Source organism: Bos grunniens, chromosome 9 (genome assembly GCF_055505025.1).
Source record: "Bos grunniens cultivar Pamir isolate PY7600 chromosome 9, Bosgru_T2T1.0, whole genome shotgun sequence".
NCBI classification, from domain to species: Eukaryota; Metazoa; Chordata; class Mammalia; order Artiodactyla; family Bovidae; genus Bos; species Bos grunniens.
The window spans coordinates 75347666-75374571 of record NC_141173.1 but is presented as its reverse complement, the minus strand read 5'-3'; the positions used below and the strand labels follow the sequence as shown (position 1 = coordinate 75374571).

At 39.0% G+C, this 26906-nt stretch overlaps 1 protein-coding gene and 1 long non-coding RNA gene across 35 annotated transcripts in view; one reads left to right on the top strand and one right to left on the bottom strand.

The window, feature by feature from the left end:
• Nucleotides 1-19439, top strand: part of MAP7 (microtubule associated protein 7) — a 179311-nt gene extending 159872 nt beyond the window's left edge. For 16 of the 34 annotated variants that reach the window (XM_086318033.1, XM_086318027.1, XM_086318015.1 and 13 more), the window contains 11 exons: nucleotides 4796-4911; nucleotides 5248-5531; nucleotides 7744-7966; nucleotides 9036-9207; nucleotides 9436-9537; nucleotides 10122-10172; nucleotides 10264-10321; nucleotides 12460-12562; nucleotides 15656-15879; nucleotides 17655-17686; nucleotides 17994-19439. In XM_086318033.1, coding sequence (XP_086174159.1) covers nucleotides 4796-4911; nucleotides 5248-5531; nucleotides 7744-7966; nucleotides 9036-9207; nucleotides 9436-9537; nucleotides 10122-10172; nucleotides 10264-10321; nucleotides 12460-12562; nucleotides 15656-15879; nucleotides 17655-17686; nucleotides 17994-18017 — 1389 coding nt within the window. In that variant the 3' untranslated portion in view covers nucleotides 18018-19439. The remainder of the gene's footprint in view (nucleotides 1-4795; nucleotides 4912-5247; nucleotides 5532-7743; nucleotides 7967-9035; nucleotides 9208-9435; nucleotides 9538-10121; nucleotides 10173-10263; nucleotides 10322-12459; nucleotides 12563-15655; nucleotides 15880-17654; nucleotides 17687-17993) is intronic. The other 18 variants (XM_086318034.1, XM_086318022.1, XM_086318026.1 and 15 more) reach the window with 3 other exon arrangements.
• Nucleotides 16478-26906, bottom strand: part of LOC147366193 (uncharacterized) — a 61569-nt gene continuing 51140 nt past the window's right edge. Inside the window, exon 3 of the long non-coding RNA XR_015133252.1 lies at nucleotides 16478-16669. This is a non-coding gene — a long non-coding RNA (uncharacterized LOC147366193). The remainder of the gene's footprint in view (nucleotides 16670-26906) is intronic.

Genomic DNA, 26906 nt, shown 5'->3' with positions numbered 1-26906 from the left:
CCAGATCTTAAAATATAGTGACAAAGTATTTTGAAAACACTAATTACCTGCTAAGTAATTCTTGAAAGGCTGTTGGGCTCTGTTACAGAATCACATTTTGCAAGTGAAGAATATAATTTGTACTTGTTGTTACTGGCAGGGTGGCTGAACTAACCTCAGTATTCACCATGCTGTAAATGCAATGAGGTCACTTGTATGTCTCCAGGAATATTTCTTCTTCTTTAAGCTGTGTATTATTTGGCATCTGTTGAAAGATGTAGACATTTGTATTTTAGTGTTAAAGGACCCCCCAGTCAACCAGGAGATCTCATTGCCCCTCTCTCGTGGTAATAGCATGACCCATGAAAGGCTGGAACAATGCTTTTTTCAATCTTAACTTCCCAGAGCAGTTCAATGTATAAAGCTGATGGACACTTAAAAGGATTTTGCTTAGACCTTTGAGGATAATTCAAGAGTTGTGAGAGTTTGATGGCTTTGCCTATAGGCAGTTTTCTTTCAAGCCCCTCAAGCTTTCAGGAATCAACGTTTAATTCACGATTGAGTCAGACCTCCAGCCCTTGAAGCCAGAAGTAAAACTACCTTTGAAGTCTGGGAAGTTTACCATCATTAGCACATTGATGCTTCAGAAAGCCTAGCTGTGGCCAAATAGTAATAGTCAATTAGGACAGCTTTGGCCCTGAACACTGGATACTTATTGGGTAGGGAAAAGTGTTTACCAAAGGAAAAATATCTTTTTAGAGATTAAAAGGAAAATTAACACACCAGGAGGAAAGCGTGAGAGCCAATCCTCCAACAGATTAAATAAGAGGGATTTGTCATCACTTGATCCACTACCTGTATTTTCTCACCAGTTTTGTTTTGTCTTTTCCGTGCCTCTTTCTTTCTGTGTTTGATCTATTGGCTACCTTTTCATTTCTTTGCAATTAAATATTTAGGCAAATACTTACTGTCAGAAAACGACTCACATAATTTATATTCCAGAGCTGCACTGCAGAATTGAAACCAAGCACTTGAAAATGTAACTGAGACTGACAGATCAAATTTGAAATTTATCTTTTAAACAATTTTCAATTGTGACAAAAAAAACAAAATTTACCTTCTCAGCCATTTTTAAGTGCACAGTTCAAAAATGTTAAGTATATTTGCATTGTTATGCAACCAATCTCCAGAACTTTTTAAATCTTGCAAAACTGAAACTGTACCCACTAAGCAATAACTTTCCATTTCCTTATCCCTCAGCTCCTGGCAAGCACCATTTTACTTTCTGTTCCTATGAATTTGATCACACTTAGATATCTCACATGAATGAAACCATACTGCATTTGTCTCTTGTGACTGACTACTCGCACTTAGCATATTAAGTCTGTCCTTCCGTATTGTAGCATGTGACAAGATTTCCATTCTTTTTAAGAATGCATATACACACACACACATGTACTGACACACCACATCTTGTTAATCTGTTCATCTGTTGATGGACATTTGAGTTGCTTCTTCCCTTTTAGATATTGCGAATAGCATGGCTGTGAACATGGGTATGCACATATCTCTTTGAGATCCTGTCTTCGGTTCTTTTGAATATGGACCTGATTGTTGGATCTTATGGTAATTCTATTTTTAATTTTTTAAGTAACTGCTATACTGTTTTTCATAGTGACGATACCATTTATAGACATTCTAACCAACAAGGTACAAGATCTTCCACTTTTTCACATCATCAGCAATATTTGTTTTGTTTTCTAAATAGTAGCCTAAGGAGTGTGAGATGATCTCATTATGGTTTCGATTTGCATTTCTCCAATCGTTAGTGACGTTGAGCATCTTTCTATGTGTTTGTTGGCCATCTGTATATCATCTTTGGAGAAAAATCCAATCAAGTCCCTTCCCCATATTTTTAATCTTTTTAGTTTTTTAATCTTATTTTAAATTTTATTGGAGTTTTTATATATTATGGATATTCCTTATCAGATATATGATTTGCAAACATTTTCTCTCATTCTTTAGGTTGCCTTCTTACTCTGTTGATTGTATCCTTTGATGCAGTTTTTAAGTTTGTAGTCCCATTTTTCTATTTTTTTGTTGTTGTTGTTACATGTGCTTTTGGTGTCATATCCAAGAAATTATTACCAAATCCAATATTAGGACTCTCCCCATTTTTTTTTTCTGGGAATTTTATAGTTTGAAGTCTTAGCATTTAGGTTTTTTAAGCATTTTGAGTTCATTTTTGTATGTGGTATAAGGTATGTGGTGTAAGGTAAGGGTCCAACTACATTCTTTTGCATATGGATATCTAGTTTTCCCAGCACCGTTTGTTGATTAGACTATCTTTTCTCCATTAAGTGGTCTTGGCACCTTTGTCAAGGCTCCTTTGACCATATACTCAAGGGTTTATTTTTGGTGGTCTGTTCTGTTCCATTGGTCTTTAAGTCTGTTTTTATGCCAATACCATATTGTTTTGATTACCTTTGCTTTGTAATATGTTCTAAAACCAGAAAATGTGACTTCCAACTTTGTTCTTTTTTCAAGACTCTTTTGTCTATTCAGGGTCCCTTGAGATTCTATATGAGTTTAGGATGGAATTTTCTATTTCTGCCCAAAAAAAAAAAAAAAAGATGTGGCCTTTTGATAGAGTGTATTGATTCTATAGTTTGCTTATAGTAGTGATATATTAGCAATAACAAGTCTTCCAGCCTATGAACATAAGAGGTGTTCCCATTTATGTTGCATCTTCTTTCATTTCTTTCAGTAGTGACTTCTAGTTTTTACCGTAGACATCTTCCATGTCCTAGGTTAAGTTTATTCCTACATATTCTTTTTTTGATGCTATTGTAAATGGTATTGTTTTCTTAATTTTCTTTTTAATTTTGTTTGGTTTATCTAAATTCAACTGACTGCTCTTAAGCACTTGAAATACATTTGTGAGACTGAACTTAACATTAAATTTTAATTTAGGTCCAAATTCAAATAGCCAAATGTGGCTAGTGGCTACCATTTTATTCAGTGTAGATGCAGAATACTTCTATCATCCAAGTTCTTTTGTACAGTGCTACCTTGGGATATCTGTTTATATTGTCTCTCTTGTAGGTTATTTGTATTCTAAACCTAACTCTAACTCTAAAATTAAAGTCTTTGTCCTGCTGGTAAGTTTTCCAGACCATTGACATGGTCAGCTTGCTGTGTGTGTTTCTACCTTAGTCTTGTGGAGTGTTAACAGGAAAGATTATTATACAAACCACTGGCTATTAACTCAGATCAGGATAAGAATTAGGAGCACCTTCACATGTATGGAACTCAAATAAATGATTGAGTCTAAGACCAACAGAAAGACATTTGAAAGACATTTGTGACTTTAGCTACATTAAAATGTTTTGAGAAAAAGAAAAGCAATTCAAGCTACTTAACTCCAACCTCCCTTGGGAAGGGAAGCATAATTGCCACCCTGTACTCTTGCAAAGAGCGTTCCATATGGTGGCTACTGCTTCAGCTACCCAAGGACTGCAAGTGTTCTCTGAGACTCTGCCTCCTGCCTTCTGGTACCAGAGATGGGGACAGAAGGTGGTCATGCAGCTGCAAGTGATATAGAGAGGGCACATGCCCTGTGAAGCTCTTTCCTGCCCCATCCTTCATTTGTTTTATTTAGAAATTCTGGGAAAATGTTGAGTATTATTTGACAGTGAGGTGTTTTCCCCCACCTATAGTCTATCCCATCATTTAGGATGTTACTAAGGAAAAGAGAAGCAGTTAGAAGAAATGCTGAAGGGAACAAAGTCGGGGGGCAGGTGATGGAGAAGGTAGGTGATGCTTAGGCCAGGCAGGAAGGAGAGAAAAGAAGGTACACACCAGCTTGTTGGCCCTGAAGCTAGATGATGTTCTGTCTCTCCCCTAACAACCTCAGTCCTGAGTTCCTGCAAGGATCCCACCGAGTGAAGGACTGCTAGACATCTACACAGGTGTCTCCAGCAAGCATTCGTTGCCCTCGCAGAGCACTGTCAGCCATGTTTCAGATACTTGGAATGAGTCTCTCTTGCCATGTTCCTTGTTTGTTTTTTGTCTTGGTTGACTTTATCAGAACACTCCTGGGTTTCCTTTTGCCCATTTCAACCTGGGAAAGGTGTCATTTCTGTAATTCCTAGGGTTCAGTCAGAGGAGGGCTGATATTTCAGCCCACTGTCAGATTCTCGTTTCATCCCTAATGAAGAAGGCCAAAAACAGCTAAAATACCTCACCTTGGGTCTGACTTTTCCTTCAAGGGCAAGAGGACACTAGGTAAGGAAGGACTTGTTTATATACCATTAGTATAAAGAAAAAATTAACGTCTGATATAGCAGACATGTAAATTAAAAAAAAAAAAAAGACTAAGCTGTAGTGTGTTCCAGGTTGAAAAAAAGAAAAATGCTAAAGAATTAAAAGAGACAAAGGTAGGGAGGATAAGCTGGAAGTGACCTTTATTTTGACATTTGTGTGGGCTATAGCAGACTATGAGAGATTCTGGTCCAGGCAGTTTTAGATAGAAAGCATAGGTGCTTTATAAAAGTGTGTTTTTGCTTTGTTTTTTACAAATACACATCCAGATCACACTTCCAGAACCTTCTTATTAGTGTCAGATTGTGTTGCTTCAATTATAAGGTTCCGTTTTAACCTAATAAAGGCCTTTTGTTGGGGTGGAATGGATATATACGGCAAAGGCTGGAAATTTTCCAAGTCATTCAGTGGATTACAGCTCCACTGTTGAATACTATGAATGTGATTGTCCTGCTTGTGGAAAAATCTAATTATTGTGTTTCTCTGAACTTAGGGCTATAAAAGAGAGAAGGAGAGAGAAAATGTGCCCTTCCACCTCACATGCGGCAGCCAAAGGTCTCTGTCTCCATCTCATCCCAAAGCCAGATCACCAGCTTCCTCCCGACTTTGGTAAGTGAAATATAAGAGCCTGGCAGTGTTGTTCCATATTGGATAATTAGTAGTGTCTGTCCTCTGAGAAGAAACTGTTCTCCCCACATGGTTTAGCCTTCTCTTAGGGAGTAACATTTTTCCTCAGAGGAAAGAAAAAGGAAACCTGGAATGAGCCTCTAAAGCAAATACTTCTGTGTTTGCCACATAAGATGTAAGAGACATGTTCACACAGCTAAATACCTTCATTTCTCTTGGTGTTGGTATTCCAAGTCTACTACATGGTAGAGATGTGGAGAAAGGCGGGTTCTGGCGAGCCTGTTCTCACATTCCCTCTTCTCTTTGTCTGTTGCCCAGGCTCCCATCCAAGTCCTTTCCCCATCTGCCTGGCACCCCCAGACCAGCACCCTCCACACCTCCTGGACCAGTCAAAGCTGCCCCTGCTCAGCTCCGGCCCCCCTCCCCCGGCAACATCCGCCCTGTCAAGAGAGAAGTCAGAGTGGAATCTGAGAGAAAAGACCCTGACAAGGAACCTCAGAAAGTTACCAGTGAGCCCTCACTAAAGGGCAGAACACCTTTGGTGAAAGTAGAAGAGTCCACAGTTGAAGAGGGGACACCAGACGAAACAGAGTCTGCCCCTGGTAGGAGTCCGCTGACTGTGGTGCCGTGGGGGCTGCCTGCACTCTTCTTTCTCTCCTGCACTGCTTTCACTTAGCCCTTCCTCCTTCCCTCTCTTCCTTCCCTCCCTTCTTTGCTCCCTTTTTGGGCACTTGGAAATTTTACTCTAAGACTAATCTGGGGACCTTTTCTTAAGTATAATTTTCTTACATATAAAGAAGGAATCATCCATCCAACAGCCTATTGTTAGAGCCACAGCATATTTGTTTCAGGTATGGTTTAGGATTCCTTTCATTGGCTGAGTCCAATAATTTGACAAAATGTGGTATGCAGAGCACCTGCATCAGAATCATTTACCTATTGCTGTGCAACAAAGTATCCCAAAACTTTGTAGTTTACAACAACAGACAGTTACTGTATCATGCAGAGTCTTGGGAAAGGAATTTGAGAGCAGTTTAGCTGAGTTGTTAGAGGATGACTCACACCCAGGGCTGTCAGCAGGTGGCTGTCGTTTCCTGACACATGGACCTCGCCATAGAGTTATTTGATGTCCACACAGTCTGTCTGCTTGCTCTGTTGGCTTTCCCCAGCTGAGAGACCTGGGGGAAATGCAAGAAGCCCACACTATCTTTCATGCCTAATCTCAGAAGTCTCACATCCACAGAAGTCACAATTTCTGTCACACAGTTCATTAGAAGCAGGTCACCAGCTTCAACTCACACTCAACTGGAGGGGATTAGTCTCTACCTTTTAGAAGGAGGATTTTCAAAAAGTTCATGGAAATATTTTTCAACCACATCTATAATGTTTCATACTATAGAACCCTGCCCCTACCTCAGACCTATTAAATCAGGATATGTTGTGGATCCATGGACTCTGATACTAAGGTCATATGACTCCCGTGCAGGATTGCCAGATAAAACAGTGGCACTTATCCTGTGTGTCGGCTTCCCTGGTAGCTCAGATGGTAAAGAATCTGCCTGCAGTATGGGAGACCCAGGTTCGATCCCTGGGTCAGAAAGATCCCCTGGAGAAGGGAATGGCTACCCACTCCAGTATTCTTGCCTGGAGAACCTCATGGACAGAGGAGCTTTGTGGACTAGAGTCCATGGGGTTGCAAAGAGTCAGACATGACTGAGCAACTAACACATCACTTATACTTCACATCCTACGTGTACTGTAGTTTGAGGACCACTGGCTTATTAGCCTTTGTGACTGACAGAGGTCAGAACTTTTTCCAGGACACCCAGTGGATCTCATCTCTACCAGACTAACCAGATGCCATCTAGAAGTTTAAAAATCACCTGGAGCTAGAAATTCAGTACATCTTGTTGAAAACTGTCTTCATCCAAGTTTTCTCTTTAAAACTTAATTTGAAGATAGAGGGTGAGGGCAAAGAAAGATGACTCAAGACAAATGATAATGTTGTTAAGGGAATGGGAGAGTCCAGTATCTGTTTACATGTAGAGGGAGAAGAGTAAGGCCAAACAATGTCCTGAGGACAAAGAAAAAACTTGTGGGAGCAGGAGAAATGTAAATCTTGAAAGGAGGGTCTGGAGTGGTCAGGTGCATCTCACCATGGTGCCTGGGGTTGGGGGTTGGGAGGGTTCCCTGCTGCACAAGCCCTCTAGGTCCTTTCCCTGAATCCAGATAAGGTCAGAGAACTGCTCTAATCTTGCATGTTCGCATTAGGACTGGCAGTGGAGACCTGCCCTGTCTAAGGAGCACGGATGCTGGTTCATTCCTTCTCAGACCTGGAGACAGTGCTGGGTGGACCTAAGGGATCTCCTGATGGTTGTCTTCCCAGCCTGAACCTAGGCTCGTAGTAGGGACACTGGCCATGGCCATAGAAAGGGTTTAGTCCTCTAATGATAAATAGTCACTTAAGAGAAGGAATTTTTTTTTTTTTTAATGTAATGAAAGGCAAATGGGAGCTCTCATCTCTTTTTGTTAGGTATTCAGTACATGTTTGATATGTGTTGTTAACTGATTTAACTGTCTAAAAATAAGACTCAGTGACAGTGTCAGCTTCGGATGTCTCACTCGCACATGAAGCTTTTTGCTACCTGTTGCCAGGTTACAGATAGAATACAGTGAAACCCTGAGAACGCTCCGTAATAAACATTCCCTTTTCTAATGATGAATTCTAGGCCTGGGGTCTAGGGGATGCTAGTTTTTGTTTTGTTCTTTGGCTTTTGTTTCCAATTGGCTTTCTCCTTGTACCTATTTGTACAGCTGCTCCAGCAGCAGCCTCAGCCCCAGCTCCGGCCCCAGGCTCTACCCCAGCCCCGACACCAGCCCCGTCATCCACTCTGACTGCCAGTGCTTCTCCGAAGACCTCTGCAGGCACCACCGACCCAGAAGAGGCCACAAGGCTGCTGGCTGAAAAGAGGCGGCTGGCCCGAGAGCAGAGAGAGAAGGAGGAGAGAGAGAAGAGGGAAAAGGAAGAACTCGAAAGGTAACGGAGTGACACTGCTCAGGGACACCCTCGAGACACCTTGGAGTAAATCTTCAGAAGAAGTGGTAGTAGTGTTGAAGGTCAATCTATATAAGTTGTTACAGAATTACTCTCACCTGGTGTTCCTCTGATGCCTAAGCAACTTTTTAAGTCACATTTTCTTTTTATAATGACAATACAACAAAATTGATGGAGAAAGGTTTGAAGAAAAAAAAAATCATCCATAATCCTACCAGATTTCAATAAGTGTGTACATTTTGATTCACCCTTTCCAGTCTCTGAACAGTGTGTGGGTATATACACATGCCTATATACAGACACACATATTTTCATGATTGTAACCACCATAGAGATACAGTTGTACGGTCTGAGTTTTTTTTTTAATCTGACATCTCGCTTATCTCCATGTTTCCTCATCTTATTATTTTAAAGCTGTGTAATAAAAGTTCATCTTTTCTTCTTTCCAGATAGAATTCCTCTCATAGGGTAGCTGCTGGGAGATAAAGTGCCCCATGACTGCCTGCCAGACAGTATGCCAGGGGCACTTTGCTTAGTTGGCCTCCTTCTGGAGCTAACAAGGCTAATGTTAATATAATTGTTCTTCAAATAGGCAGAACTGCCTCTCAGGAAAGTATGCTGGGCCGCCATCTTGGACACGCCCTACCCTTGGTCCCAATAGGGAGCTTACATGGTCCATCTTCCCCTCTCCTGCTGCAGAACGTTATAACCTTTATTTATTTACAGAAACTGGGAGGGGAGTATTAAATTCTTTACTAAAAAGTTAATATTATTGGATTAAACAAGTCTGAGCCTTTAAAGATAGTTATGTTGCAGATCCTTAAAACAACAACAACAAAAAAACAAGCTGCCCTCAGAATATGAGTGGTTACATTTTGCTTCTTGCTTCTGTTTCCCACGAGGCAACATGAGGTGGGGGAGAGAGTGGCTTCACATGTATCCAAGTGGAGACTGTGGCAGACCTCCCAACAAAGCGTCCTTGAGATAACCGCAAGCTCCAGCCTCGCCAAGGAACTCCCTCCACTTTCGTCTCGATTGGTCTTTCTTCCAGACAAAAGCGAGAAGAATTGGCCCAGAAGGTAGCTGAAGAGAGAAGCCGCCGAGAGGAGGAGGCCCGCCAGCTGGAAGCTGAGCTAGCCCGGGAGCAGGAAGAGCAGCTGCGGCGGCAGGAGGAGGAGCGGGCCCGGCGCGAGCGGGAGGAGATGGAGCGCATCCGGAAACAGGTAGCGGGGTCTGGCTCAGCCTGGGAAGCAGGTCGGCGGTGCAGCCCTGGCTCAGGATGGCGCGAGGGGCAGCTCAGATGAGCAGAGCAAGGTGTCTAGCGCGTGGTGAGAAGCGCTCTGAGTCTCCTGCGCGCCATCCTAGTCCTTGCGTCCTGTGCCCCGGAATTTCGGGGCAGCGGGCAAAGCCAGCTTGTCCCGAGGAAGCCGATGCCGTCTTCTCATTTTCAGAAGGAAGAAGAAGCTCGTGTTCGGGAAGAAGCAGAGAGGGTCCGGCAGGAGCGGGAGAAGCATTTCCAGAGAGAAGAGCAAGAGCGCCTGGAGAGGAAGAAGGTATTTGGGACTCTCACTGCTCTGATTCTTCCTACAATGAAGCTGGCTAAAGATGGAGAGACTGGCTCACCACATTCAGAAAACAAATGTGTCTTGCCCGTTTTAGGTTCTCTAAAATAGCTCAGTATTCATATTCTCCTCCAAAGAAATTGGTCTTGGTGTTTCAGTCCTCACCAAAAACAGATACTTCCAATTCATGTGGCCTAAGCCAATTCCAACGTTTGTGTGTGTGTGCTGTGCCAAGTTGCTATGTCTGACTCTCTGCGGACCCTATGGACTGTAGCCCTCCAGGCTCCTCTGCCCACAGGATTCTGGAGGCAAGAATACTGGAGTGGGTTGCCATTTCCTCCTCCAGGGGATCTTCCCAACTCCGGGATTGAACCTATGTCTCTTACGTCTCCTGCATTGGCAGGCAGGTTCTTTACTGTTAACTTCTTTTAATAACTCCAATTAAGACAAAGATAATATTTTCCTAAAATAATAGACGTGTTTAGGTGCCCTGCTATTTGCTTAGTCAGTGAAATGCACCAGACTAGCTTTCTTCCTTTATCGGATCTGTTTGCTCAATTCTTTCCTTCTTGTAGCGACTTGAGGAGATTATGAAAAGAACCAGAAGAACAGAAGCTTCAGATAAGGTATTGAGATGGCCATTTTTTAAACTATTCTTAATGTTTTTTTTTTTTAAACTTGTAATTTTAACATTAAAAATTCTTTTTTCTTGGCTAGAAAACTGTTGATCAGAGAAATGGAGATATAACCAAGGGAACTCCCACTGGAGGAATAGGTATGTATTTCAGTGAACTCAATTCAAATGCAGAGTTTTTTAATTGACTCTAGAGGTCAAGATAAGCATTGATTTTAAAATAAACAAGACTCATTCATTCACAGAAGCGTAGGTATATCTCATCTAATCTACAAATAAATCTTGTTTATCTAAAAATCTCTAGCATTTCTAGCAGATTTTTTCACATTTGGTTATACTCTAATGGAGTGTTTGATATCTTAAGTCATTTTATATCATACTTCTTCTATTATGTATATATTTGTGTGTCCATATCTGATATATATGCCTTTATAGGTATGTATAGTGGTGGATGGTTTAGTCGCTGTCAGGTGTAACTCTTGTGACCCCATAGCCTATAAGCCACCAGGCTCCTCTGTCATGGGCTTTTCCAGGCAAAAATACTGGAGTGGGTTGCCATTTCCTTCTCCAGTATATACACACATTAAAATTAATTTTCTTTGAATATATAATTAAATATCATTTGGAGACTCGGGTTTGATCCCTGGGTCGGAAAGATCCCCTGGAGAAGGAAATGGCAACCCACTTCAGTATTCTTAGCTGGAGAATTCCATGGATAGCCCATGGGGTCACAAAGAGTCAGACACGACTATAGGACTAACACTGTCACCATCTGCTAAAGGAACCAGTATTTATATTTTCTATTAAGGACATTAAACTGTCTGTACTTACAGCAGTTCTCAGAAAAGGATTTAAATGTTATTTCAGTTCTGACTTCAGAAGACAGTTAAAATTTGAAAATTGTTGAAATTTCATTAGAAAATTGTTCATATGCCATAGGCTTTGGCCAGAGATGATTAATTTCTTGGTGATTTTAAATCAAATTTGAGGTAAATAAAACTTCATGATTTTACAGAAGGGTGGTTGGTCAATAGTACATTATTCAGTTTTCTTTCATCATCTGCAATATCAATATGAAGAGAAAGGACCAGAGATACCTGTTTCTTTTGCTGTTTTTTTTTTTTTTTTTTTAAGACAAATGAAATGATTTACAGAAAAGAACAGTCTCTATAAACTCTAGGGATTTTCAAATGTGAAATTTGGGGTTTAGAGATTTGGTTTTACTTCAATAGAGGCTTTCCTAGGTCCTTTAGGTCATGATCTCTTCTTAATGGTGTTTTCCTGCTCTTTTAAAATATTTGTTTGGCTGCACCAGATCTTAGTTGTATTTGGCAGGATCTTTAGTTGCAGTATTTGAATTCCCAGTTGCATCATGTGAGATCTTGTTCCCTGACCAGAAATTGAACCCAGGCCCCCTACCTTGGGAGCATGGAGTCTCCCAGTCACTGGACCATCCGGGAAGTCCCATGCCCTTTTAAAGCTGCCCTAATTATATTTGTTTGGAAAACAGCCTTAATGGTTTCCTGTTAACCCCACTGTATTTTTAACAGGTTGTCTCCAGGAATGTTGTAATAGATGCAGGCTTGAAGCAGGTGTGGCACCCAGTGAGTGATCAGAATGCGCATTTTAGGGTGTAAATTGTACCAACTCAGGATTATTTGAGGAGCTGATGCTGTAGATTGTGCAGAGCCAAACAGCTCCTAGTTTGTTTTTTTCCCCCAATCTTTCTTCTTTCTACTATTTCCCTATCAATTCCTTTGATATTCTTTTTACCTCACTTCTGGAACAAACAATGTTGAGAGAGAAGGTGAAACTTGTCAGTCATCATACCTGTGTTTATCATCACTAACAGTTTAATACTGCTGGAAAGAGGCCTGAGGATTATCTAACACATGTTCCTCTTCTCCCAATCTCTCATGTGGTTGAGGGCTAAATGGTATTACCCGTGCTCCGACGAGAATTCTAGGCTAGGGCGGCAGGTCAGTTGGGTGCAGGCAAAAATAGTAGCAGCCCTAGTTTCCACCCTTACAATGTGCCATGCAGTGTTCTAAGTACTCTTACTAAGAAGTGTTCTAAGTACACTTACTTATCACACTATCCTAGGAGGTAGGTACTATTATCCATGAGGAAACCAAGGCACAGAGCATTTATGGCTTGCCCAAGGTCACAGAGCTGGTAAGTGGCAGAACCAGGACATAAATCCAAGCATTCTGGCTGCTGGGCTTTGGGTTTGATAGAGTAGTAGTAACCCTTTATCCCATCATCTTTGCTATGTCCAGCAGTATCTACACTTCCCAATATGACAAACTCTCCAGGATCGGAGGAACCAGAGGCCAGCACCCATGTGGTTACCTCTCACCAATCAAAAGTGACTGTGGACAGGTGAGTTAGACAACTGGGGCTTTTCTTAGCACATTAGAGCAAAGCACGACAGTTTTGTCTAACCATCCCCCCACCCCCTAACCCTTGGCTCTGCCAAATCCCACCAGAATTTTCTGACGGGGCCAGACAGAATTTCAGAGTTTTAACATGCAGATTTATTATATTTAGGTTCATTATTTTGGTTAGAGGTATTAATTTTGTAATTGGAGAAAAGGAAAATGTCTTATCTTGAACTGCTAAATATGATGGTGAGGTTTTTGTGTGGCTATTTAGTCAAATTACAGGGAATAATTTGTTACTTTCCTTTATATATCTTTGGCATGATCCTGGACCATCTTCACACACTTTGATAATATATAACAGCTGTATTTTTACTGTGTATAATATTATAATGAGTCACAGGTTTGTTCCCTAGTAAAAGTAATTTAGATGCCAGTATTTCTTATACCAGTAGTAGGACTTCCTACGAGGAAACAGATGTTTGCTAACAATAGTTAAGAAGTGTGGGTTGAGGGAAGATTGCCTTTCTCTTCCCTTGCGTTTATATTGACAGGATTTTAATAGTGCTGTCTCCAACATGAAAAAAGTTCTCTCTCTAATGCCAGCCTTAGACACCATAAGAGAATTCAAGCTCCTCAGATTAATTTTCTTTTAATTGATAGAACAATATGTCTTAAGATCTAAGATCTTTTTTCTTCCCAGTTATATTGAGATGTGACTGACATATAGCAGTGTGTAAGTTTAAGGTATATGGCATTATGGTTGATATATATAAATTCTTAATCTAAAAACGCATACCACACGTTTTATAGTATTGGCAGCAATGAAAAGACAAGTCATCCTAAGGTGTCATAGGGTATCTTTGTATATCTTTCTGGGACAGTAAACATTTTTTATTTTGACCACTTACAATTCCAAAAAAAACAATTTTCTGAAGAGATACCTTAACAATAAGCTTTTGATTATGTAGAATAAATTTTCAAAATTATCTGAGACATATTAAGTAATATTTCATTTTTAAATTAGTTTAATTTTCAAATAAAATATTCATTTCCAGCTCCTATAAGAAGTACTGCAGAGAGTGCCCCATTATTATAACAAGGAATAAGTTTTTTAAGCTACTGATAATTCTTTCCAGGGAATAAAATTAGCTTATACATTAGCTGACTCTCTTCAGTGGTAAAATCAGCAAGTGATCAATCATTGTATAAGAACCCAAAACATATCTTCAGAAACTTGAACTTCAGTTTTATAGTTTTGCATATTGCTGTGTCCTCTAAACATTTAATAATTGGTCATCCAAAGCATATGGTATGATTATTCCTCTAATTGTTAACAAGACTGGGTGGAGGGGTTGGATAGTAGTGGAAGGGGAAAATGAAGTCAGCATTCAGTCAAACCTGGGGTTGGTGTGCCATTATAGCTTGTCAGCACACGCAGGCCTGGAAGGTGATGGAGTTGACATCCGTCAAGGAACAAGGGCTTTGAAGATACATTCTTCTTTTGCCAAAACTTGTACTTAAAAAATCTCTGTGGGATGAGAACCGAAACTCTCCCTGGTTACAGAAAGCCCACTCGTATTGGGAAAGAACAGGATGGCAGGCATTCCGTGTGTGTGCATGCATGCACACTCATGTAGACTGTGATGCCAAGCTTCCTCTCAGTTCCGTGGTACAGTAGTGGGAAGGCACCACACCATCATAGTCTGAATCTGTATAAAAATTTTACGTTCTTTTCCACAGCACTCTTACAAATAATATTTTCACTGTACCCTGCAGTGCCTTGTGATGCAGTTAGGTCAGGCATCTTTATTTTTCTCCTAAAAGAAGAGGTTTAATAGTTAACAAAAAAATGTACCAAAATATCCATATCAGAAATGCTTTAGAATATGTTCCACAAAGTCAATATATCTCACTGACTGAGGAAAATAAACTATATCCTCAATACAGGGGCAGAGAAGCAAAGATTCCTCAAAAAAAAAAAAAAAATTGAGAGGGAGGGGGACAGTAAAGAGTGGATGTATATTAGCTTCATTTTCACCATTTTTGAAGGAGATGGAAAAAAGACTAACTTACTAAAGTTCAAGTTGCTGGCATTACTGACAGAGACCTGATTTTCTGATCTCTTCCATAGACCTGTCTATAGCTAAACATTCAGTTAATAATCAGTGTATATTAAAAGTTAAAACATTCACAATTTTTGCCTCATTTTCCATTTGAAGACTAACTCCTGTCAAGCAGGGTCATTTTCTTATGAGCACTGAACAAATCATGAAGCTTGCAAATATGTTTACTGATGCAGTCAGATAAAATCAACAGTAAAATTAATCTAGCATCCGTTTGATGCACAGGCATTGTTCTGTCACATTGTAAAGCATAATAATGAACATATAACTTAAAAAGGGCTGCTGGTTTGGTTATGGAGTATGTAGAGGGAGCAAAAAACCTAAAAGAAATTACAGGTAGAAAATTAAGGATTTCATGGCCAATTGAATGTATCTCAAAAATCCAAGCTACTAAGCATGAATTGATAAGAATCGAGGTAGGGTCAGAGGCAGAGTTAAGGGGCAAAGATGAGAAGGTTGGTCTAGAGCAATTAACCTATACAATTATGTTCATGTTTTAGGAAGCTAGAGATAGCCAGGAAGAATGTGAATAGCCAGGCAGTGTACAAAACAGCATTATGAGAAAAACATAGGACCAGAAATCATGTAGCCAGTCTGGAGTGCAGACTGACTCTCAGTACTTAGGCAGCTTGTACAAATTATCCCCCTTACCCCCAAGTTATAATCCCCTCATCCTTGAAGCAAAGATCCTAAAAAGGGCTATTTTTATCAGACAAAGGGATGTAAAATGCCTGCAGTAGAAATTGTTAAATGTATGTAGAATTATTGATAATGATCTATTCTAATTGATAAATTGTTCCATTTTATTAAGTTTAAAAAAAAGATTTTAAAAAATAAATATGTTGGAACTCATCATTTTTATTAAAAATGATGTCATTCTGATTTATTATAAATGTTTTGGGTTGTCCTAAAAATGTTTTCCAGTTTTAATACTAACTCCTTTAATTTTGATTTTTCAAACTCCCTAGTACTCCCAGTTTGGAAAAACAACCAAGTGAAAATGGAATATCAGTTCAGAATGAAAATTTTGAAGAAATTATAAACTTACCCATTGGATCTAAACCATCCAGACTAGATGTCACCAACAGTGAGAATCCAGATATTCCTTTGAATCCAATTTTGGCCTTTGACGATGAAGGGACACTTGGACCCCTGCCTCAGGTAGACGGTGTTCAGACACAACAGACAGCAGGTAAGCTTGCCTCAAACTCCAGAAATAGGTGACATCGAAGAGGGAAGGAGAAGGGAATGGCAACCCACTCCAGTATTCTTGCCTGAAGAATCCATGGACAGAGGAGCCTGGTGTGCTATGGTCCATGGAATCGCAAAGTCAGACATGACTGAGCAACTAACACTTAAGAGGGAGTGGACCTTGTGCTGTATGACTTGGGCACACTTTGTCCTTCAAGGGACCAGATACGCCTCATGAAAAAGACTGTATGGGTCATAGAAATTGAATTTTGAGTTGTGTTGGGCAACTTCTAGGGCCCCTCTTATTCTCCCATTCAGTGTAGAAATTCAGTCTGCAGCACCTGTGGGTATCTGTGGGCCTCCCCTCACAGAGCGACATGCATTGCCCAGAGACACTGCTGGTCAGAACATGCTTTATAGTAAGACAAAAACTTAACCATAACTGAGTGGCCAGTGAACCAAGTTCTGTCCACTGGAGATGAGGTTTGTTTGGTTTCTATTCCATCTTTCTCAGTTCTAAAGATATTTGAAAACTGCAAACAGGTGGCTCAGATGGTAAAGAATCCCACTGCAATGCAGGAGACGCAGATTCAATCCCTGGGTCGGGAAGATCCCTGGAGAAGGGAATGGCTACCCACTCCTGTTTTCTTGTCTGGAGAACCCTATGGACAGAGGAGCCTGGCAGGCTGCAATCGACAGGGTTGCAAAAAGTTGGGCATGACTGAGCAACTGTCACTTTTTTCACTTTCAGCATGTTCTCCCACGATTTTTCTCTTGTTTGGCACAGCAACCTGGAATAATACATTATTGTCCTTTTTACGTGTAATGAGATAATGATTTAGGTAACAGCACCAGTCTAGGAGTATACTGAGCCCAGGGGCCTTCCATTCCTAGTTGAATGACTGCAGCTGTTGACTCTCTTAGACCCTCTGGGACTTACAGTTAAGCTGAAGTCATTGTGCAAAAAGAACAATAGCTTTACAGGACCCAGAGAAATAACAACATAAAAAATTGCCAACTCAGTGCTCCTAGTGACTCAACAGCACAGTTTCATCAGGCTCCAGAACAAATTGGATAATCCAGCTTCATCTCTTTTCAAACCTCTTGGAATTCTATCAACTTCTCTCTCTCCCAGCACCCCATTTTCACATGTTGACCAGCATCTCTTTATACTGTCGTAACAACGCCAGGCAAATTCAGGATGTTTAGATGAGTCAGTAAAGCATTACTTGTGGTCAAATTGTTTTGTATTAGATTGCAACAAATATTTTTAGATATAAATATATTAGATCTAACAAATATTTTCCAGTTTAAAACTGGTTGAAAAAGCCAATTTTGAACCTTTATACAAATGAAGCCAGTCTCCTCCTCCTCCTCTAAGATACTGACCTTGGGCCTGTAACTTTGCTTTAGTGATCTGCTTTTTTAGATTGTAAAAGGAAGAAGGTCCACTGTAAATGGAAGCTATTAACACCTGACATTCTGCTAAATTAAGCCTTTGAGAACAATCTGATTACCTCTGTGTTGATGGAAACACTCCTGGTACAGCTTCGTACTTTGTCATGTCACAGATTCACAGAGATGGAAGGAATGTTCAGATGACTTTCTGTTTCACTGGCCAGGTTTTAAATACATTTTGATTTAAAGGTGATTTAATGATTTACCTGTCATTTCATTCCCACTCTTTTCTAGGAATATAGTCCAGTGTCTGCATTAGTAGGTGGTGGTAGGGGTTGTTTTTGTTCACGGCTACTTATCAACCATCATTTATTTCAGCTTCAACATATGACTGGAGCCTGAAGCATCAGGTACTGAGGATTCAAGACCAATGAATGTAAAGTTTCTAATCTCAAAGCAAAGTACAATTGACTTAACACAGTTTGAAAAAGCAAATGATATATAGCCTAAGTTAAAGAAAGGACATGTGTTTTCCTATTAGTGCTAGAATTCACTTAGATAGAAGACCAGCGATCCTGATCAGATTGCCTGTTTGTATGTAAGACAGTGTATGAAAAGCATGGTAAAGTTTTAGGAACATAATGATATTACTGTAGTATTTTCTAAGACTTTAGGTAAATGTCATATTAATCTGTTCTTTCTTGTCTCCTAATATAGAAGTTATATGAGCATTTCTTCTGAAGAACCAAAGCAGAAATTTAAAAGGAATTTCTACAGTTGATGGAATTCCTTCCATGCTGCAAAGGAGCATCTTCCCTTCCTCCAGTTTTCTAAAGATTTCTTGACCATCATTTTGAAAAGATTTTATTAAAACTAGCTAAAGACAACAGACTGGAAAGCTTTTCTAATAATTTTCGCCAGTAGAGAAAAAAAAAATGCTCCTTGTTCTTCAGTACTTTAAAATGGCTTTTTCCAGTGTGCTCCTTCTTAGGAAATCAATATTTTTCTGCATTCTTTAAAAGATGAGACCATTTGGCTATCAAAAATAGGCTGAGTAGGCATGATTTTTCACATAGATATTTTGATCTTTAAATGCTAACATGTAAAATTAACACAGAAATTTTTACCTTTTACAATATAATACTTGAAAATATAAGTACCTCTTGGTTCCACAGGTAGAGTCAATAGGAGAGGTGTTTAAATTAAGCCTGTTTGTTAAAATATTATTGCAAAGAGCTCTATTTGTAGAGGCAGATTACCAGGTTCCTGTAAATGCAACTTGTACATGGACATTCTGCAAACCCCGCTGTCCATTCTTGCAACTTTTTGCTAAAGTGTACTCAAGTTTTAAAATGTGAAAAAATTATTTTTTCTAGAGCAAGAAAATAATTTACTGTCCTCTTAAATAATGTATTTATAAAGTTTTTCAGAGAAACTAATCAAATAAATTAGAACAATGTGATAACATTGCAGATTTGATTTACGAGATGCATTCCTTATATTACCGTGAGAGAATGTTGCTGATAATTCAGGGCTATTTCTGAAGTCTGTTTATTGCTGCTGTCCCCAGTGATGGTGGGACTTATCTTTGCCTTACCAGATCTCAAATTATGTGCGAGGGAATAAAGATTTACTATTTCTTTAAATTAAAAAAAAAAAATTTTGGTTTTGCTCGTTTAAGAGCAATGAAAAAAATGATGGAATGTTGACTGTGTTTGGCACCCAGGACACTGCAGGACACCTTCGTGAAGGTCCTTGTTCTGGGTGACATCCATCAGCTTTCACCCTTCACTTCCGCTGCTGAGCTTGGCTGTACAAACTTGCACTTTCATTTGATGATATAAACTCAATTTTATTTTACCATTTGGGAGACTGTTAGTAACTAAATACTGAAGGAGAGAGAACATTGTGGAAACACATGTTTTATTATGGAGTATTTTTAAAAAATGATAAACTTCTGCCACTAGAGTGTTTTTTTAATTAAAAGAGGGGTTGGTTAATTAGATTGAATGAAGGGCTGTTCATTTATTGGACTGTTTCCTTAAAATCCCAATATACCATCTTTAGTAACAGCTGTAATTTGTTAAAACATTAATTTGGGGGTTTTCCCTGTTCTCAGTTGTCCATGTACACCTAGTCATATTAAAAGAAAATCTGTTCCAACTGGGTCTTTGTTGTTGTTGTTTAGATTGACCTAGCATGAAAACACCAAATAAAATGTGTTTGACATAGTTTTACTTTTAGGTTTCTCATATGTTATAACTGCACTTAGGTTGATTCTTGAATTTTCCAATTGTTCTTCACTTAACCTCAACCATCTTCCTCTGAACAGGCATACAGAATAGGTTTCTTTAAAATCTAGAGCAGGAATTCAGTTTTTGCTAGCTTTTCCTTTTTTTTATTTATATTTAACTTGAGCAAAATCATTAGCAAACTGAAAGCCTCTGAGTAATCAAGTTTTAATTAGAAGTGATAGAAATTGTTAACTCTTATTTTGTTAGCTACACTGCCAGAGGGTGATGACCTTACAACAACTAGACTGCCTTCTCTCCAGCCCCTTCAGATCAGTACGTATCTACCTACTGATCTTAAAGAGGTGCTCAGTAGGGACTACATTAAGGGAAGGTCTCAGGGATCAAATACGACCCTGTCCATGGCATGAAGGTGCATGGGCCTTTTGTTTCCTTTTCCACACCATTGTGGTCTGTTTTAGGCCAGTTTAGTCACCAGTCACATGTTCATTTGGTAGATAGCCACAAACCTTTACTGGAAGGTAAGGCTATATGTTTCCTCTTGCATAACTTCACTACCTGGTGGTATATTATAATAAAAGCAAATCTAAAACAGTTCTTTAACATGAACAAACATTAATTCACATGAACGGTCTCTGGAAAGCTTGAGGAAGTTCCTTCTCAAAACCATCAAGGTGTCTGTGGGATTATGATTTGCCTTATAGCAGGTAGGACCACAGTGATATTCTAAAGGCAGGATTAGGTAAGCTGATTGGATCAGGAAGCACAGTCCTAAATGGGGGTTTGGGGGAAGGCAAACCCCCAGAACTCTACACCTACAGTACTAATTAAAAGTCCTGAGCTTGCAGGATCTGCCATATTCTTTTACCTCATGTATATTCCCTCTCAGCCTTTCTAGACAACCACTGATCTTTCAAGCTCCATTCACTAATGAAAAGTTACTAACATCCTTTCTGCTGATTAACAGTGATACAGATTTAGATAGCAATGTTTAAAGCCACCAGATTGGGGTCCTTCAAATCCTATCTGTCCTACCCCCACAGTAAGATTAAACAGGTATAGTTTATATACACATGTATATGTACTCTCTTGAGAGTCCCTTGGACAGCAAGAAGATCAAACCAGTCAATCTTAAAGGAAATCAGTCCTGAATACTCATTAGAGGGACTGGTACTGAAGCTCCAATACTCTGGCTACCTGATGTGAAGAGTTGACTCACTGGAAAAGAGCCTGATGCTGGGAAAGATTGAAAGCAAAAGGAGAAGAGGACAGCAGAGGATGAGATGGTTGGAAAGCATCACTGATTCAGTGAACATGAACTTGAGCTAACTCCAGGAGATAATGAGGGATAGGGAGGCCTGGGGTGCTATGGAGTCACATGGAGTCACAAAGAGTTGGACATGACTTAACAACTGAACAACAACATACACACATACATCACAAAGTATACGTTAAAGTGTTTTGCAGTAAATTATTGCATATTAACTGGAGGAGAAAATGGCAACCCACTCCAGTATTCTTGCCTAGAAAATTCCATCTACAGCAGAGCCTGGCAGGCTAGAGTCCATAGGGTCACAAAGAGTAACAGGCATCAATAAATGCAACCATCTTTTGCATTTTTTTAAACTAATGGAAATTATTCACCTATTGGCCTATATATGTTTTGTGCATAGAACATTAAGTCATGATGAAATGCTATTGGATCAGGTTAGAAAAGCAATTTTAGATGACCTTCTGATAAACATCTCTTCAATCTTCAATCCTATTTAACACTTGAACACCTAAATCTGCTCAAAAATACTCTTGTCATTTTTTCACATCTTTTGGCTTTTCACTGGTTTGGGGCAGGAGCTGTAAAGCCAAGAAATGGAAGAGAAAGGCACCATCATGTGAACAGAGACAATTTTAAATTTGTTACAAGTATTTTGCTAATAACTGTTTCCTTGGTGACTACTAACTTGAGGTTTATGTTGATAGTTTTGATTACAATTTTAGAGATCAAAGAAATTTTAGGAAATGACAAAAATTAAAAAGAATATTAACAGCAGGAGGGGGAGAACAACAAATAACATACAAGGGAACTCCCATAAAACTATCAGTTGATATTTCAATAGAAGAAACTGTAGGCCAGAAGGGAGTGGCATGACATATTTAAAGTGGTCAAAGGGGGAAACCTACAACCTCTACCCAGAAAGGATCTCATTCAGATTTGGAGAGATCAGAAACCACAGACAAGCAAAAGCTAAAATTTGAGCATCAACAAACCAGTTTTACAACAAATGTTAAGGAATTAGAAACAAGAAAGTTATGAAATGAAAATCTCTTCATTAAAAGCAAATATACAGTAAAGGTATGAAATCATCCGCAAACAAAACTACTAGGGAAGTTAAAAGACAAAAGTAGCAAAATCATCAAGATCCACAGTAAGCAGTTAAGGGATACACAAAACAATTAGATGATACACAAAACAATTAAAATGATTACTGTTTTCACTATCATATTTTACATCTAATTGTTTTGTATATCCTTTAACTGCTTATATAGATAGATAGATCCAGGTGGCACTAGTGGTAAAGAATCCTGCCAATGCAGGAGAAATAGACAATTTCAATCCCTGGGTCAGGAAGATCCCCTAGAGGAGGAAATGGCAACCCACTCCAGTATTCTTGCCAGGAGAAGCCCATGGACAGAGGAGCCTGGCAGGCTACAGCCCATGGGGTCACAGAGTTGGACATGACTAAGCATCTGAGCATATCTAGATATATATAGTCTATATACACACACATATATATTTAGACTGCTATATCAAAACCTCATGGTAACCACAAACCAAAAATCTACAACAGATACATACACACAAAAGAAAAAGCAATTCAAACAACACAAGATAATCATCAAATCACAAGAGTAAAGAACAAAAGAAGAAAGGGGGAGGGGAAGATCTACAAAAACAAGCCCCAAACAATTAACAAAATGGTAATATTAACATCAGATCAGATCAGATCAGTGGCTCAGTCGTGTCCGACTCTCTGCGACCCCATGAATCGCAGCACGCCAGGCCTCCCTGTCCATCACCAACTCCCGGAGTTCACTGAGACTCACGTCCATCGAGTCAGTGATGCCATCCAGCCATCTCATCCTCTGTAGTCCCCTTCTCCTCCTGCCCCCAATCCCTCCCAGCATCAGAGTCTTTTCCAATAAGTCAACTCTTCACATGAGGTGGCCAAAGTACTGGAATTTCAGCTTCAGCATTAACATACTTATCAGTAATTAAATGTAAATGGACTACATGCTCCAATCAAAAGAGTGACTAGATAAAAAGACCCATATATATATGTACTTCCTACAAGAGATCCACCTCATATCTAGAGACATACTGACTGAAAGTGAAGGAATGTAAAGGGCATTCCATGCAAATGGAAATCAAAAGAAAGCTGGAGTGGCAATACTCATTATCAGGCACAACAGACTTCAAAATTTAAAAACTGTTAAGAGAAAGAAGAACACTACATAGTGATCAAGGGATAAATCCAGGAAGAAGATATAAATGTATATTCACCCAACATAGGAGCATCTAAATATATACGGCAAATACTAACAGCCATAAAAGGAAAGTCAACAATCACACAGTAGTAGTGGAGGACTTCAACACCACACTTAACATCAATGGACAGATTATTCAGACAGAAAAATCAAGGTAACACAGACCTTAAAGGAAACATTAGACCAGATGAACTTAACTGATATTTATAGAGCATTCCATCTAAAAGCAGGAGAATACACATTCAAGTGCATATGGAACATTGTCTAGGATAGATCACACGCTAGACCACAAATCAGGTCCCAGTATATTTAAGAAAATTAAAATCATATCAAACTTCTTTTCTGACTACAACACTATAAGACTGGAAAACGACAAGAAAAAAACTGCAAAATAAACAAATGGAGGGTAAACAATATGCTACTGAACAACCAATGGATTACTGAAGAAATAAAAAATACCTAGAGACAAATGAAAATAATCCAAAGCCTGTGGAACACAGCAAAATCTAAGAAGTGTATAGTGATAGAAGCATACATCAAGAAACCAGAAAACCTAACCTGACATCTAGTAGAAGGAAAGAAATCACAAAGATCAGAGCATAAATAAATGAAACAGAAACAAAGAAAAAACATAAAAGATCAATGAAACTAAAAGCTGGTTCTTTGAAAAACAAAATTGATAAATCTTTAGTCAGACTCATCAAGAAAGAGAGAGGATTCAAACCAATAAAAATTAGAAATGAAAAAGAAGTTACACCTGATACCACTATATTGCCAATAAAAGGGACAGCCTAGAAAACATGGATGAATTCTTAGACAAGTACAATCTTCCAAAACTGAACCAGGAGGAAATACAAAATATGAACAGACCAGTCATAAGAAATGAAATTGAAATTGTGATTTTAAAACTTCCAACAAACAAATGTCCAGGACCAAATGACTTCACAGGTGAATTCTATTAAACTTTTAAGAGTTAAGACTGATCCTTCTGAAACCATTCCAAAAAATAGAGAGGAAGAAATACTCCCAAACTTACTCTGTGAGGCTCCAATACCAAAACCAGACAAAGATATCACAAAAAGAGAAAATTACAGGTCAATATTACTGATGAACATAGACACAAAAATCCTCAACAAAATACTATCAAACGAAATCCAGCAATATATTAAAAGGATCTTACACCATAATCATGATCGCTCAGACCTAATTTAAAAAGTCTACGACCCTTATTTGTACACTGTTAATCAAGTCATTAATGCAATATAAGTTATCTGTGAAATGAATCTGATCTCTCATAGAATTATTTTTTCATTTAAAACAAATTCACACTTTTTGTAAAAGTCACTGTTTTGAGCACATTTCTTTGAAAAATGTTGATGGTTTTGTAATTATTTATTTTCTTAGATTTCTTTTGCACCACAGTTTTTAGGATCCTTTTGGAAATAGTGTGACTACTGCATTTTGCAGCATGAATGGTACTAAATGGTCTTAAGTTCTTAACAACAAATGGATTTCTCTAAAGAGACCAAAATCGTGACTTATCAATTTTTCTTATGCCCCCTAAAAAGTGGCTCTGCTTCAGCAGATACTTGCCAGTTTTTAATTTATCCATGACTTTTCACCCTACCCCACACCCATATACCTCCTAACATCAGCTGTCTTGTTTCATCACTTCTCTGGGGTTCAGTGTGCAGTGAGCAATTTGTGTGTCAGAAATCCTGTCATAATAAATAGTTTAACAAACTCAACTTACGTAAAGCTACCTGTGTTCTCTTCATATATCTGTAAAAAGATGTCCCTAATTGATTATGTAGCGTAAGAATAGTTGAAGATAACCAGAAAGACTATCCGTAAATTAATTATCCTGCCTATGTAGAAGAACAGTAATCACTGAAGAAAACTGATTAGTTGTTACTAGTCAGTTTAACTTCAGAGAAGGCAATAGCACCCCACTCCAGTACTCTTGCCTAGAAAATCCAATGGACGGAGGAGCCTGGAATGCTGCAGTCCATGGGGTCGCTGAGGGTCAGACACGACTGAGCGACTTCACTTTCACTTTTCACTTTCATGCATTGGAGAAGGAAATGGCAACCCACTCCAGTGTTCTTGCCTGGAGAATCCCAGGGACGGGGGAGCCTGGTGGGCTGCCATCTATGGGGTCGCACAGAGTAGGACACAACTGAAGTGACTTAGCAGCAACACCATAATCAAGTGGGATTTAAACCAGACATGCAAGGATTTTTCAATATCTGCAAATCAATTTGATATACCACATTAACAAATTGAGGAATAAAAACCATATGATCTTCTCCATAGATGCAGAAAAAGATGTTGACAAAGTTCAACATCCATTAATGATAAAAACTCTCCAGAAAGTGGACACATATCTCAACATAATAAGGGCCATATATGACAAACCCACAGCAAATGTCATCCTCATTGGTTAAAAACTGAAAACATTTCTTCTAAGATCAGGAATAAGGCAAGGGTGTCCACTCTCACCACATTCACTCAATATAGTTTTGGAAGTCCTAGACATGGCAGTTGGAGAAGCAAAACAAAAAGAATCTAAATTAGAAAAGAAATAAAACTGTCACTGCAGATGACATGATGCTATACATAGAAAATTCTAAAGATGCTATCAGAAAACTACTAGAGGTCATCAGTGAAAGTGGTAAATTAAAGGATACAAAATTAATACACAGAAATCTATAGTTGCATTTCTATATACTAAAAGGTCAGAAAGAGAAATTAAGGAAAGAATCCCATTTACCATCACATCAAAAATAAAGTACCAAAGAATAAACCTAAGGAGGCAGAAGACCTGTACTCCAAAAACTATAAGATGCTGATAAATCAAAGATGCCACAAACTGATGCAAAGATATACCATATATACCACGAACGGGAAGAATTCATGTACTACTCAAGGTAATCTATGGATTCAATGCGTGCATGCATGCTCAGTCTTGTCCAACTCTTTGCAGTCCCATGGACTGTAGCCTACCAGGCTCCTCTGTCCTTGGAATTTTCCAGGCAAGAATATTGGAGTGGGTTGCCATTTCCTCTTCCAGGAGATCTTTCCTACCCAGGGATCAAACCTGCATCTTCTGCATCTCCTGCACTGGCAGGCAGATTCCTTACCATTCAGTGCAATCCCTATCAAATTACCAACGGCATTTTTCATAGTTAGAAGAAAAAAATTTTATGGTTTGGTAGGAAAACACAAAGACCCCAAATAGCCAAAGCAATCCTAAAAAATAAAAATGGAGCTGGAGGAATGGGCCCCCCTGACTCCAGGTTATACTACAAAGCTGCAGTAAACAAAATAGTGCTGTATTGGCACAAAAACAGAAATTAGACCAATGGAACAGGATTGAAAGCCCAGAAATAAACCCAGGTATCTATGGTCAATTAATCTATGGCAAAGGAGACAAGAAAATACAGTGGAGAAAAGACGGTCTCCTCACAAGTGGTACTGGTAAAACTGGACAGCTACATCTAAAATAATGAAACTAGAACATTCTCTAACACCATACAAAAAAACAAACTGAGAATGTATTAAAGGTTAAACATAAGACCAGACACTATAAAACTCTTAGAGGAAAACATAGGCAGAACACTCTGACATACACTGCAGCAATGCCTTTTTGGATCCACCTCCTAGAGAAAAGGAAAGATGTACCCATTTGAATGCAGAGTTCCAAAGAATAGCAAGCAGAGAGAAGAAAGCTTTCTTAAGTGAATAATGCAAAGAAATAGAGGAAAAACAATAGAAAAGGCTAAAGATCTCAAGAAAATTAGAGATACCATGGGAATATTTCATGCAGAGATGG